This window comes from Crocodylus porosus, unplaced genomic scaffold, assembly GCF_001723895.1.
Source record: "Crocodylus porosus isolate Cpor-Errol unplaced genomic scaffold, CroPor_comp1, whole genome shotgun sequence".
In the NCBI taxonomy this organism is placed as follows: Eukaryota; Metazoa; Chordata; order Crocodylia; family Crocodylidae; genus Crocodylus; species Crocodylus porosus.
The window spans coordinates 90,182,759-90,196,986 of record NW_017728947.1 but is presented as its reverse complement, the minus strand read 5'-3'; the positions used below and the strand labels follow the sequence as shown (position 1 = coordinate 90,196,986).

The 14,228-nt window shown below is 44.5% G+C and overlaps 1 protein-coding gene across 1 annotated transcript in view; it reads left to right on the top strand.

Moving 5' to 3' along the window:
* BTBD7 (BTB domain containing 7) overlaps positions 1–14,228 on the top strand; it is a 56,403-nt gene that overhangs the window by 30,328 nt on the left and 11,847 nt on the right. The window contains exons 3-7 of the mRNA XM_019552445.1: positions 738–946; positions 7,299–7,374; positions 8,929–9,089; positions 9,965–10,108; positions 13,536–13,725. Coding sequence (XP_019407990.1) covers positions 738–946; positions 7,299–7,374; positions 8,929–9,089; positions 9,965–10,108; positions 13,536–13,725 — 780 coding nt within the window. The remainder of the gene's footprint in view (positions 1–737; positions 947–7,298; positions 7,375–8,928; positions 9,090–9,964; positions 10,109–13,535; positions 13,726–14,228) is intronic.

The following is a 14,228-nucleotide window of genomic DNA, read 5'->3' as shown; positions in this document are numbered from 1 at the left end:
CCCATTTCCCAGCCCTTTCAAGAAGAGCCTCAGTGCTCATTGGTTGCCGCCAGGTGGGAGAATGATCGACACGAGCCCCCTCGCTCCCCCAGCCTCCCACAGCTGCCCCTCCTGGGCCAGCTCCAGCCCTTTAAGGAGGGGGAAAAAACAGAGAAAAGCCCTGGGACTCACAGCTCCTACAGTGGCCTCAGGGTTTTGGGGGCTTGTGCAGAGCCCCCCACATGTCATGGGGCAGTGGGGATTGCCCCGCTGGCAGGAGTGGTGAGTCCACAGTTTTCTGGGGGGTTTTGTATTTGTTTTTTTCTTAAAGGGCCAGAGCTAGCTTGGACAAGGCACCTGTGGTGCGGCTGGGGGAGTGAGGGGGGTTCAGGGGGCTCGTGCAGAACCCCCTGTGCAGCATGGGGCACTGGGGCTTGCCCCGCCTGCCTGGCAGCACCCATTGCATCAGGGCTCTTTTTTAACAAGTGCCCGGAGCTGAGGCAAGTGGGGCAGCCATTGCTGAGCTGCGGGGGATGGGCCTGGCTGATTTTTGGAGATTCGGCCGAATCAATTTGGGACAGTGATTTGAATTGAATCACTGTCCCCTGAATCAGCCGAATCCGAAGCAAATATTAGGTGCTTTGCACAGGTCTACTGAACAGTTCTGTTGCTAAACATATTTAGGTATATGCTGTACTCCTAAATGATGACATGGTCTCTTCTACTGTTAGTAGTTCTTTTCCTTTTTATTTTTGTAGGCTGTGAGGATATTATTGCTGAAAGCATCTCACTAGACACCTTAATTGCCATTCTCAAGTGGAGTTCACAGCCATATGGTTCCAAGTGGGTACACCGTCAAGCACTGCATTTCCTCTGTGAGGAGTTTACCCAGGTTATGACTTCAGATGTTTTCTACGAGCTGAGCAAGGACCATCTGCTGACTGCTATCCAATCTGACTACTTACAGGTGATCCTTTTAACTTTTTTATTCAAAATGCAGCTAATTCATATTTTGAAGCAGGCTGCATTGTCCATTTATCAGAAGCCATATATATATATATGAGATCTTAAAGGAAAAGAATGAATGTTAACTTTATTACATTTTTTAAACTAAAAAAAGCAGAGGTAGTGATTAAGGAAAAGTATTTCATTTTCTGGGTTTGTAACCCAACCGAATCTGATCGTATAAACTGCTCCTTGAAAGCCTAATAATAGTCTAGAAACAGCTGCAAATTATTTTAAGTGAAACATTCCTAGGTTTAATTTTTGCCTTGCCTGTTTAGATTTCTGTGGAAATTACATAGTAGTAGTCCTTCTGCTACAACAACATGCATCTTAGCAAGAAAAAAACCAATGAACCAATCGTACAAAAAACCCCAAACTTATTTATTCTGGAACGATGTCAAAATATCCCTTGCCTTTAACCAGTACAAATTTCATTTTCTAGTGGCTTTTTACTATCAGGAAAAATTATATTCTTATTGGCCAGTGAAAAACTTGCAAGTTTTTTTGTCCCTTTGAGAGAGTATTGCTTTCAGTGGCAACTAGACAAGTAGCTTCTGCAAGGGCTTTTTTTAAGTTGTAGTTGTGCCCACTGTTTTTCTGATGTATAAAATAGTTAAATGTTTTTTGTCGTAAACATTTCTGCTTTGTGTGGGTTTTTGGGGGGGTTTTGTTTTTTACCTTAGAAATAACAATAGTGGTAAATAATTCTGGTCTTCCATGAAAATGTGTTTTCTTCACTTTTCCACAGTAATTGAAAGGCACAGAAATATTTAGAGCTTCAACATTTCTCTAAAACAGAAATGTCCGCCTGATGGTCCGCAGGCCAGATGCTGTCTGTGAGGGATCAGGATATGGCCTCCAGACTCCTACCCAGCTACCATTGCCCCATTTGTTGCAGCAACAGCCAGGGTCCTGGGGCTTCCTGTCCCTCCCCCAGCTTCTGTTGCCTGGCCCAGTCCTCAGAGCAAGGGTATGGTGGAGCACTTGTGGGACAGAGCCCACGAGGGGGTGGTTTACAGGTGAGGCAGGTTGCTGTGCCCTGCCCTATGGTGTAGTGGGGTGAAGCAGTGCCCAGTGTAACAGGGTCAGGAAGTGCCCAGGATTTGAATTACACTGCGACTGTTGGGGGAGAGTGGGAGGGGGAAAGAGGGGAGGAGTTTTTTGCACAAAAAAAAAAAGGGCTGCTCATCACATTGCCCTAATAAAATCGGAGTGTGTCCCCCCACCCCCGGTTATGATTTTCAAAACTTACAGGGGGGCTCTTATCTCTTATGGGGGGGGCTCAGCCCCCCAGGCTCACCTATAATTTAGACCCTGGGAGCTCCTGCTTGTGTGCATGGGATACCACGCTAGGAGACAGTGGGCCGTGCTAATGCAGCTCTCAGGTGCTTAAGTTGGATAGCACTGCTCTAAATGCTCATTAATCATTTAAATGAATATTTGTTAACACCCATTGAACAAAAATTCATGCATGCAATCTTACTTAAAAACCTCTCCCCTCCTTTTTAATTTTAACTAACTCATTCTTTTAGTTTCCTTTCATCATGCAGAACCTGAATCCTAATGGGAAAAGTGAGCAGGAGAAGTTCTGGCCGGGGGGCAGATACTTTTACCTTCTTAAACTGAAATTAGTTATTCAGAATATTCTTTAGGTCTGAGCTTGCTCAGTAGCCTTTAATTTTCTCTTTCCTTCCAGGCAGTTCCATTTGCTGTCAGCAAATGTGGGAGCTAAATCTGTAATCCAGAGTACTTAAGCACCATTATGTGCAGTTGGTGATCACTGAGCAATACATACAGTGTCTATGTGCTCCCCTTCTCCCTGACTTAAAGCCTTGAGTGATTCAAACCACTGCCAGTCACAGTTTTAGTAATACTGCACAGCTTGGTGCTTGGAATTATTTGTGTAACTTATGTGGTTTATTTAAAAAAAAAAAAAGTCCTTCTTTCATCTTGAGTGTTGTCTTAATATCCCAGACTAAGGTGGTAGGTTCTTTTTAGTTTGGCTTTGTGTTTATCCTTGAAATCGTAGTGTGGCTATAATACACTACAAATAAGTGATCCCTTAGGAAGCATCTGAGACTTGATAAGTATTTTAAAGAAGCTATTGCTAAAGATCCATTTCACTTTAATGAATGCGTTTATCCTTAGAAGAAGGTTCTGGTTGCATACAACAGTGTCAGACCTTCAGAATCATAATATTCAGGCCATATTTATAGACTACAGTTCTGCAGCACAATTGGCTGCCTCCATTTCAGACGTATAACTGGGGATAGATTTTTTTCAGAGACTTTCTCATGGGTGAGGAACATGTGTTCCTACAGTCTGCAGAGCAAGCAGGGAAGATTTTTGGAGCTGATGACTCGAGACAATGCCATGTTCCTCTTGAGTGATCCGGAGGAAGGAAGTCTTGCCCCAGCCAGCGTACGTTTGAAGGGTGGGACAGATGTTTTAAAACTGTTGAGGAAACCACAAAGCAATCCTTTCTCACAGGCTCTTCTACCTTCAAGGCCTCGAGTGCTAGGGAAGGTGCCAGCTTCTGCAGTCTTAATGATTATTAAATAAATCCTTTGTTTTTGGTGACCCTATATCACTCCTCATCCTGTGCAGTCGGTATCCTTTAACATAACCTTTGCAGTAGGGACTATGCAATAATAGATCACATCCCTTTCTGTGGGGAAAAAATCCTTAGCTTTCCACCCTCTGCAGGGTCCTGCAGGAGGTCATAGTGTCCTGTTTTCCTCAAGGAGATGTGCAGGATGTGTGTCTGTAAACTCTTTCTGGGAATGTACTCAGCCCTTCACTGGGTCATATCATACTCTCCATGTCTCTCAGGGATTTGGCTCAGGAACCAGTGAGTATTATGAGCAAACAGCTCTTAGAACAAGCATTACAAGCTTTAGAGCCTCTCAAGAGTTTCTACTCTGGATTTTCTTTTTAAAAAAAAAAATACATATATATTTTGCTCAAAGCCCCAGCTTTACAGAATTACCTCAGTCTCAACTTAACTTCACAGTTGAGTCTGAATGGAGGTGCCTAACTTCACAAGTATATTTATGGCTTTAGGAAATAATGCAACATAAAAAAACCAAAAAAAATCCAAGTTGAAGATCTGTATTTTTCCACACCTGGTTTAGGAAGATATGGCAGAAGTGGAATGAATTACCTGTCTAGACCTGCTTCTACTTAAGAACTTAATCTGCCTAAGACCGTTGCAGCCTCTTTACTAAAGGGGATACTTTTACCAGCTGAGGTGGTTTCCCTGCCAGACACTTGGCAAAGAAAATAAGATAATGGCTCAGTTTGAAGTTGGATATAACAACTAGGGGTGCACTGATAGATTTTTTGGACCGATACCGATGGCTCATTTTTAATGAGCCATATTGGCCAATATGCAGCCTAGCAGCTTGGAGAGCAGTGTCCAGCTGGTAAGTCTGTTGTGGGGGGATGGGGGAGGGAAGGGGTGTGCAGGGGGGCAGATCAAGGCTCCCTTAGTGATGGGTGGAGTGGCACTGGGGCAGGCACCACCCAGCCAGTGTGGGGCATAGGACAGAGCCACAGCTCTTCCAGGGGACGAGAGGGGTGGCTCCTACCATTACACGCACCACTGAGGGAGGCCATGGAGGTGGGGGTGCCTCCTGGCTTTGTGTGTGAGGCGAAGGTGGGTTGCTGCTGCGGGCTGGGGCCAGGGCTGGTGCCAAGTTCTTCATGGTGGGGGGGCTGTGCCAGGCTGCACTTGGGGCAGGCAGCAGCAGTGCTGGTAGGGGGGCTGTGGAGAAAATTTTGGGTGGCTGTAGCCCTGTGTAGCCTCCCTCCCAGCATCGTCACCACCCTCCCCAAGCCCAGTCCAGCCCCCTGCCTGGAAGAGCCTGGTAGCCCGCCCTTGCCCCATGCACAGATCTGGGGGGCACATGCCCCCCCTATGCCCTCCTTAGGTGCACGTAGTGGTTGGAGCCATCCTCCCTGCCCACGAGTCCTGAACGAGCTGCTCATGACTCTGTCCCATAACCCATCAGCCCCGTTCCCTCACCGTGGGGGCCTCAGTCTGCCCCCCACCACGCCCCTTCCTTCCCTAGTGCCCCTTCCCCCACAGCAGACTTACCAGCTGGACACTGCTTTACAAGCTGCTGGCCTGTGCTACTGGCCACCTGCGTGCTGCGCTGTGGCTGCATGCATGCATGCAGCCTTCATGGTAACATTATGGGCCACATCAGCCAAAAAAAAGATTGGCAATAATGTTAATTTTCCTTAGCTCCTAGACAATACAATGTGGGACCGATATATCAGTGTACCTGTAATAACAACCTCCACCCTGAGCACAGTATGCAAACTCTTACTGTGCAGGTCTGTGGTTAGATCAGAGTCTATTATTCAATACATGCAAAACCTTTTTCCACATAAAGAATGAAAGCAAAACAGATTGGAAATAATCTTTCCTATGTTAAATGTTCCTAGCAGCCCTTTGGGGTCTCTTTGGCTGTCTTTGTATTTAAAGCAGGGACATATCATTTGTTCAGATACAGCCCTGACCTCCAACCACAGGGGTGCTAGGTTCTGAGATGGTTCAGGTTTAGATTAACCCACCCATGGGGCCTGTGCTGGATCCTGTACAGCTCATATCTTCTTTAATGACTTGAATGGAATTGAGTACAGACTTAGTAAATTTGCAGTTGATTCCAGTTTAGGTGGGGGAGTGAATAGCCATTTTTAGGAATAAATTTAGGATTCAAAATGACTTTGACTCAGTGGGAATGTTATTGGAAATAAATCTGATAAAATTAAATAATGATTTAAGCCTTCAGATCAAATGCACCCCCCAAAAAATCAAAAATGACTTGATTAGGCTGCAGTACTGCAGAAAAGAATGTGGGGTTTATAATGCATCATAAGCTGAAGACCAGTTAATAGTATGGTCAAATTGCAAAACACACCAATAGTATACTGGGTTGTATTTATACAATTATGACCTGTACATCAAGGAAAGTGACTCTTTTATTCTCCTTAGCACTGGTGAGACCTCACTTGGAGTGCTAGGTCGTTTGGGGCACTGCACTCCAAGAAAGATATAAATATTCAAGCAGAGAGCAACAAAAAATATTAACAGTCTAAGAAATGTGACTAATAAGGCAAGGTTGAAAGAATTGGAATTATTTACTCTGGAGAAATGAGACAGGGTTTGGTCACAGTCTTCAAATAACTGGCAGGTGGTTACAAAAAGGATGATGATAAAACTGTTCTCTCTTCCCAGGGGATACCGCAAGAAGTAATGGTGCTAAATGTTAAGGGAGATTTGGGTTGGAGTTGAGGAAGAGCTTTCTAAATCTGAGGGTGGCTATTCACTGGAACTATTATCTAGAGAGGTTGTTGACTCCATCCTAGAAGACTTTTTTTTTTTTTTTTAAGAGCAGGTTAGACAAACACTTAGCTGAGATTGTTTAGACGGGAATAATCCTAATTTGAGCAGGAGGTTGGATTAGATGACCTCCTGACTTCTTTCTCAGCTTTTTTTTTTTTATGATTCTGTGACAAAACAGAATTTTCCTTTTAAGCCCTAAGAACTAATGGTCATATTCATGTCTGTTGTAGGAAATATCCAGGCATGCTAAAAATAATATTTAATAAAAATGTGATATGCAGGAGGAGCCTGGTAGCCCAGAGAAACTGGGTCGAGCAGGGGTGGCCAACCTGCAACATTAGTACCATAAGTGGTACAGTAGCAGAAAGCAGAGCAGTAGATCAGGCAGGGAAAGGGATTAGAGTGGCACTTGGGGAGGGTGCAGGGCTAAGTTTGTGGCACACCTGCCAAAAATGTTGGCTCCACAGTAGGGTAGAGTATGGCATAAGCAGTTTCAGAATTTGTGAGTAGAAAAATTATAATGAAAGGATTTTTTTTCTTCTTTAGAAAGAGTAGGCAATTAAAAATAACGAAGACTTGTGAAGTAGAGGAAAGATTGTGTTGGCTTCAAAATGTAATGAATAATAGGACCACAAACTCTGGTGTGAGAATGACTTTTAAAATAAATTATCTCTTTTAATTGAATGAAGTGTTCCAGCTTTTCTGAGAACTAAATTGTTCTGGGAAACTTATCTTGCTTAACAGCAGGGAAGTCTGGCTTTATTTCTACTATCTTACTGCTTTTTAAAAGTAAAAGAAAGCAAGTGGTAAAACAGACCATAGAACAAAGCATGAATATTCTTTTGTTGTGGGATGACCAAATTGTTATTTTTGCCTGAGAGAGATTTGTGAGTTTAGTGGTTCCATACAATGGATTGCTAAACTAAGCATGCATTGTATTAAATGTCTTATTTTATTATAGGCAAGTGAACAAGATATCCTTAAATACCTTATTAAATGGGGAGAACATCAGTTGATGAAGAGAATAGCAGACAGAGGTAAGAACCTTTCTAAAAAATGCATTGTTTAATTTCTTGTGCCCTTTTGGAGCTGTTGAAAACAATTTTCAAGTAAATGAATGTGATGGTCTGTAATTAAAAAAAAAAAAAAAAAGTAATTATGCTTGAAACAAAAGTACTACATGGGACAGAGAATTTGTCCTCATTAAAACAACCTTTACGAACTAAACATGTAAATAAAAAGCACAAACATTCTTGATAGTTCATTTCATTTTCCATTGCTTAAAAGTTATTATCCACTCCTGATTTTTAAATTTAGTGACTTTCTATTTGTACTTACAAAATGTTGGCGGAAACTTCAGCTATTTTATTTAGGTTAGCTATTACAGGTTTTTCATGTCTGTCTATTTTATTCTAAATTGACTGTCAGCCTTTCAATCTTCACCTTTTGCAGTGTTTCCCTTCACATCAAACTTAAAATGTTGAGGAACAAACTGTCAAATGACCTAAATGTGTTTCCTAAAGTGGACGCAAATGTTTTTGTTACTCAGAAATGTGTTATTTCTCTGCTACAAACTGAATGTAAAGGCAGGAAGGGTTTTAGAGAATGTATAAAGGATTAAGGAAGTTGGTGAGGTCACCAGTAAGTAACCCAATAAATGGTCCGTGGGGGTTCACTGATGTGTTATTCTCTCAAGTTATGCTCACAGATTGTGATTGCTGAATGTGTAATGCTGAATCAAATGCAATATAAAAACTGGTTGGAAATTACACTGTGCTACAGTGTTGGCTAAAGCCCAAGTTTTGGAGAAACTGAATGAAGTTTATATAGACATATATAGATACAGAGGATAGAGATATATCTAGAAGTTCTGTAACTTGACCCTGAGAGCGAGCCTGACTAACCCTGGCTTGATGCAGAAATGTCTTTGTTGCCCCTCACTACTTGGCTGAGAGGGCTGCCTGTCATGTAGCCCCACCCTCTCAAAACAGCAGCGTGGAGTGGGGCCACATGATGGACAGCCCTCTCAGCTAATCAGCGACACAGGGCAGGGCTGTACAATGGACAGCCCTCCACCAATTGGGGGAGGCAGGGGGAGAAAGGCCTGTAATCAGCCCATGAAAATGGTGGCCGGCCCAACAACTGCCCATGAAATCAGCCGGCTGCCGCCTCGAGTTCGGTAGAGCCCAGTCTATAATCTGTGAATGTAGAGAGAGAGAATTATCTGCTGGGGAAGCCACTGTGCCCTTCAGAACAGTGAGGTGGCAAGAGTACAGCTGGGCAAAAACCGTCTGTTTGTAGGACAGGAGTAGTAGCATGAACTAGATAAAGCAGTCTGGGGAGAAATGGCTTTTTGGGCCAATGGCTTGGGCAGATGACCCATGTCTGTATATGACAGGCTTAACTATAATGGTGATTGTCAAACTCTAGCGCACAGGCTGGTTTTGAGGAATACCAGTGCTAGGCACTATTCATGATTTTCAGAGCAGGTTTTCTTTTCCTTCATGTGCAGCAGAAACCTAGCACTTCTTATTCCTTATTTAAAACATCTGTTTGCCTAAAAATTATCTGCCTATTTTTCCTTCTCATAGAGCCCAATTTACTGAGTGGTACTGCCCACAGCGTGAACAAACGGGGTGTAAAGAGGAGAGATCTTGATATCGAGGAGCTGAGAGAAATCCTGTCTCCCCTTCTACCTTTTGTCCGCATTGAGCACATCTTACCCATGAATAGTGAAGTACTCAGTGATGCTGTAAGTGTTTCTTATCACTCACATCCTTCCAGACATGCAAATATAGCCTGTAGAAATAACTTCAAACAGTGCCAAGGTTTGGGTTATTTCTTTTCTTTGGTAAAACTTTAGTGCCGTGGTCTCAGTCAGTAACATTTTATAAACTTGTATTTTTGTTATAACTGAAATTTAAAATAATGTTTTAGTTCAGAGGTCAGCAACATTTTTCGCCAGAGTGCCAAAAACAGCCCAACCTCAACCCATGCCTCACAGTTGGCATGCCAGGTGTGGACAGCGGGGGAGCTACAAGGGACCTAATCCTTGTTGCTGGGGTGGATGCACACACACTTCTGGGTGGATGGCAGGGTAGGGGCTGGGGTCACCCTGTCCCAGCCCCTTCCCCACCATGTACCCCTATTTCTGTATATATCTTGAAACAAGACCATTTGTTAGAGGAAGGCCTCCTTCCACAAGAGGCAACTCTGAGCTGTCTCCTCTCCAGCCAGGGATGGCTTGAAACCTAGTTGGCCAAGTTTGTTTCTTGGGCAACTTTATGTGGGCGCACAGGCTTCAAGCCTGCTCTCTAGCAGAGCCAGCACTGGCAGGAGGGCAGAGGAAAAAGCCATCTGCCCAGAGGCCCTGAACTCTCTGGGGTGTCCAGCAGTTCTGTGCAGCCAACGCAGCTCCACCATGCACTAGATGGGCCCAGGGAGCCCTCACTACAGGGGGGAGTCACTGCCACTGTTGGCGAGGAAAGAGACTTCAGCAGCAATATGTGACAGGGTTGCTTCAGTGGCTCTTCCCCTTCTGTGCCTATTAGTGTTATCTATTAAAATATTAAATGTGTTTTTCTTTTGTGTGTTGTTTTTGTTTTTTGTTTGTTTTAATTCTTAAAGATGAAGAGAGGTCTCATTAGCACCCCTCCTTCAGACATGCTGCCAACAGCAGAAGGTGGCAAGTCAAATGCTTGGTTACGACAGAAGAATGCTGGAATATATGTGAGGCCAAGACTGTTTTCACCATATGTGGAGGAGGCAAAGGTAATGAGTCATTGCTAATGCTTGGTCATTGCTAAACTGATGTCAGTGGGATTTAGCAAACAGAAGGTTTTCACTTTTTATACGCATTAGACTAAAATACTAAAGGTTTCAATTTAAAACAACTTATAAGATTGATTGGCAGACTCCAGTCCCTAGAACTGGTCAGAAAAATTTCAAGAAAGCTTTCTCAAAAATGAGATAAGGTTGATCTTAGTTAAAAATGCAGAAGTACAGCAGAGTTCTGTTTCTGAAGGAAATTGGCCAGGTTTCCAGCCAGTTTCCCAGGCCAGTTCCTACTTTCCAGGTCTTTTGGGCTCATTAATTCCTGCGGGGAACAAGAATTCTGAGGGTTTTGAAATTTTTTTTATTAGAACCTGAATGAAATCATATCTCCAAAGCCATGACAAAATAGGATTATTATAGTTCTTCTGTCAAGATTTCAAATTCCCTTTGCCCCTTTCCATCAGTACTACTCCGTGTAATTCTCACATTATAAAGCAACAAAATTTAAAGTACTCCTTTCTTTTCCCTCATCCCTTCCATCAGCACCTTTCAACATAAGGTCATCCTGAGGCAGCCGCTAGACAGGATGGGGGTATGTTGTCATGGCATGTTTTTGTAGTGATAGCTGCCATTGAACACTTGTGCCAGGGGCTAACAGTAATACAAATTAACTCAGCTCTGAAGCAATTCACATGTAGGCCAGAAACTCCAGCAGTACCTAGAATTGCAGGAAGGAAGGTAGTATGAAGCTGCCTCTGCTAACTTCACCTGATATGCTGATCACTGCACTGGTGAATCTGAAGATCTGAAAGTAGGGGTGCACCAATATTTTGGGGCCCAATAAAGATAGCCAATATTTAAGGAGGCATATTGGCCGATACCAATCCGGTATCCATTACAGCTGCCATCAGGTGGTAAGTCAGGAGTGGTGGAAGGGGAGTGGGGAGGGAAGAGGTATGGGGGGCACAAATAAGTCCCCCCTGGGGTGAGGGAGGGGGCAGGGGCAGGCACTGCCCAGCCGGGGTGGGAGAGGCAGGACAGAGACACAGCTTGTGGGGTGGGGTCAAGTCCCACTGCTGCTTGCACCTGCGGGGGGAGGGGGGCATGTGCCGCTGGATCTGCACGGCGCGGGGTGGATCCAGCGCTGCGCAGGGTTTTTCTTGCCAGGGGCTGGGCTTGGAGCAAGCTCCAGTAGTGGCGGGAGGAGGTTAAAGGCACTCCAGATTTTACCGCAGCTCTGCTCCCAGCCCCATGGCACCACCTGGCACAGCCCCAGCTGAACACCCTATCTCCACCCATGTGCCAGCAAAAGCCAAGGCTACGGCAGGCAGCAGCGTGGGGCTGGAAGCAGAGCTGTGGCGAAATTTGGGATGGCTGTAGCCTCCTCCCAGCGCTGCCAGAGCCTGCTCCGAGCCCAACCCCTGGCAAGAAAAGCCCTGTGCAGTGCCAACTCCAGCTCCACCCTGCACAACTGCTGCCCACCCTGCACCATGCAGATCTGGCCACCCTGCCTCCCCCCCCCAATCTTCCCTGGGTGCAAGCAGTAGCGGAAGCTGCCTGTGCCTCTGTCCTGCACCCAGCCCTTCTGCCCCTGCCCCCTCCCTTGCCACAGGGGGCATTCATCTGCACCCTATGCCCCTTCCCTCTTACCAGCTGGAGGCAACTCTCCATGCTTCTGGATCTGCTCCATGCTGTGATGCGGCTGCACGCAGCACAGGCCTCGGTTGGCCCCGTGGGGCCGATATCCAATATAGACAATTTTCTTTACATCAATACTGATCCAATATCAGACGGATGGATCGGTACACCTCTATCTGTAAAACTGGAGTCCATAATCATACAGTAGATTAATTTAAGTGTCCTACTTTTATCTGTCAAAGAAAACCAATTAAGAATGAGTCTACTCTAATAGTAAATCCTTTTCTGTTACTGTAAGTGCACGTATTTTAAGTATATACTTACATGTACCATTATGGACATTAGTTTTCATTTTGACATGTCTATAGACCTCTCCTAAAGCATACAGGCTGTAACAGTATATACTCAAACTAACAATATTTGCATTAAAACGCACAGTTTAGAAGGTCGCTTAGGTATAATGTCCAGTAATTTGAAGGAATATTCTCTAACATACTAACAAATTCCCTGTCAAGAATGACCGGGTTGGGGGCAGATGAGGACAGAGCCCTGCTACTTCAGGTCTCACCCCGCCCCTGCCGCTTCAGGTCCAGCCCTGCTCCACCCCCACTGCTCCAGGTCCGACCCTGCTCCACCCCGCCACTCCACATCCACTTGGTCTGCATCTGCCTCCCTCCCTGCCGGCCACTTCCCCATTCCTGCCGGCTGTTCTGGGGGGCAGTGGGGCCAGGCAGCGGAGGGCTACCACCACCATGATCCCCTCCCTTTGCCCTCAGCCAGGGAGGCGGGGGGATGCCCCACTGCCCGGGTGGCCAGGGTGTTTGCCACTGCCGCAAACTTCCCTGGCAACTTGGGCACACGCAGCCTGGCCTGACCAACCAATCGCTGCCCATTGCTCAGCAGCACATGCATAGTTGCCCAGAAGTATTGCAGACAGACACAGTAAGCCTTTCATTATTAGATTGGCAGTAAAGCGACAAAAATGACCTACTGGTTAATCACAATGTGTTTTTTGGGCTGTTGCAGTTTACTAGCATGCGTAAGATCTCAGAATTGAAAGCTGATCTTTATAGTCCCACAAGCTGGTCCTAAGGGCTGGCATCCCAGTTGCCCTCCCATTTTAGTTACACTGCTGCTTATTTTTTCATCTGGCATTTTTATATATATATTCACAGATGTGATGTGCAAAACATAGAAGTTGCATAAAACATTTCCAGTTTCTACCAACTATCGTGTTCCTTCATTAATATTTAGCTCTTTCTGCATAAGTGAAAAGGACACCATTTAGTATGTCATTGGAATCTTAGTCAGGGTGCATGAATCCTCTCCATCATCAGTTTAAGCATTTTAGAGATGTGTCTTTCTCTTTTAGGGAAGTTTGTCAGCTTGAAGGAAGGATTATCTTTTAGTTCCAGCATTAAGGATCAGGAGCTGAGTAATATCTCTCCATGATTCAGACTGTTTGGGTAATCTTGGAAGAGGTGCTTGATGTCTGTTCCTAAGTGGGGAGATTGTGTTTTACCTACCATATATGTTGACTGCTGATGCTTAGTTTATTAATGGCTGTAAAGTGTAGCAAGATTTGAGTAAAAAGTAATCACAAGGAGCCAAATATTTTTTTCCAAAATTAAAGCTACAAAAAAGTTTAGTTATTGTTATGCTTTCAGCTCTTGGGCTTCGTGCATATTAACTCTGAAAATTTTTGAGAAGGGGGGGGGGGGCTGAGCAGCAGTTTTGTTTTTGTTTTTTAATAAGGGGTATTTTTACTTAATATCTGTTGTTTCAGTCGGTGCTAGATGAGATGATGGTGGAACAAACAGACTTAGTCCGCTTGCGAATGGTCAGAATGTCCAATGTACCTGACACCCTCTACATGGTGAACAATGCAGTGCCACAGTGCTGTCATATGATTAGCCACCAGCAAATCAGCAGTAATCAGTCCAGTCCTCCTTCAGTTATAGCTAATGAAACCCCAGGTAAGGCTTCTTGATTAAATGGTGATAAAGAATTTCCTGTCATGGGAGTTTTTGTTAGATGACTCTTAAATTTCTTGTTGGCCACAGTAGTCTGTTAAGCGGTGGCTGGTAGTCTGCTTCATATAACAGATTACCAGGGGTTCTCAGTTTTGAATGGCTCCAAAGCATATTAAGTAGTAGATACCTGAATAACTATAAAGAGCTGGAGCTATGCTAGAAGGGTACTAGTAGCCAGGGCACAAGCACTTATAACCATAGTCTCTCACTGGTACAATAAATATTTTGCAAAACTGTCTGTAATTGGTTTCTACATTCAGAGCATTTACCCACTACAGAAAAATCAATTCAATGGGTAATCACATAACAGTGTTCTGTGCCAAATTTAGACTCTAAGGAACTGCCAAAGCAAACAAATTCCCAAAAGTTCCCCATAACTGAAAATGTTTACCTACCACTCTTAGAAAAGCCAGCCATAGACGCAATGAGAGCATCTCACCCAGTCT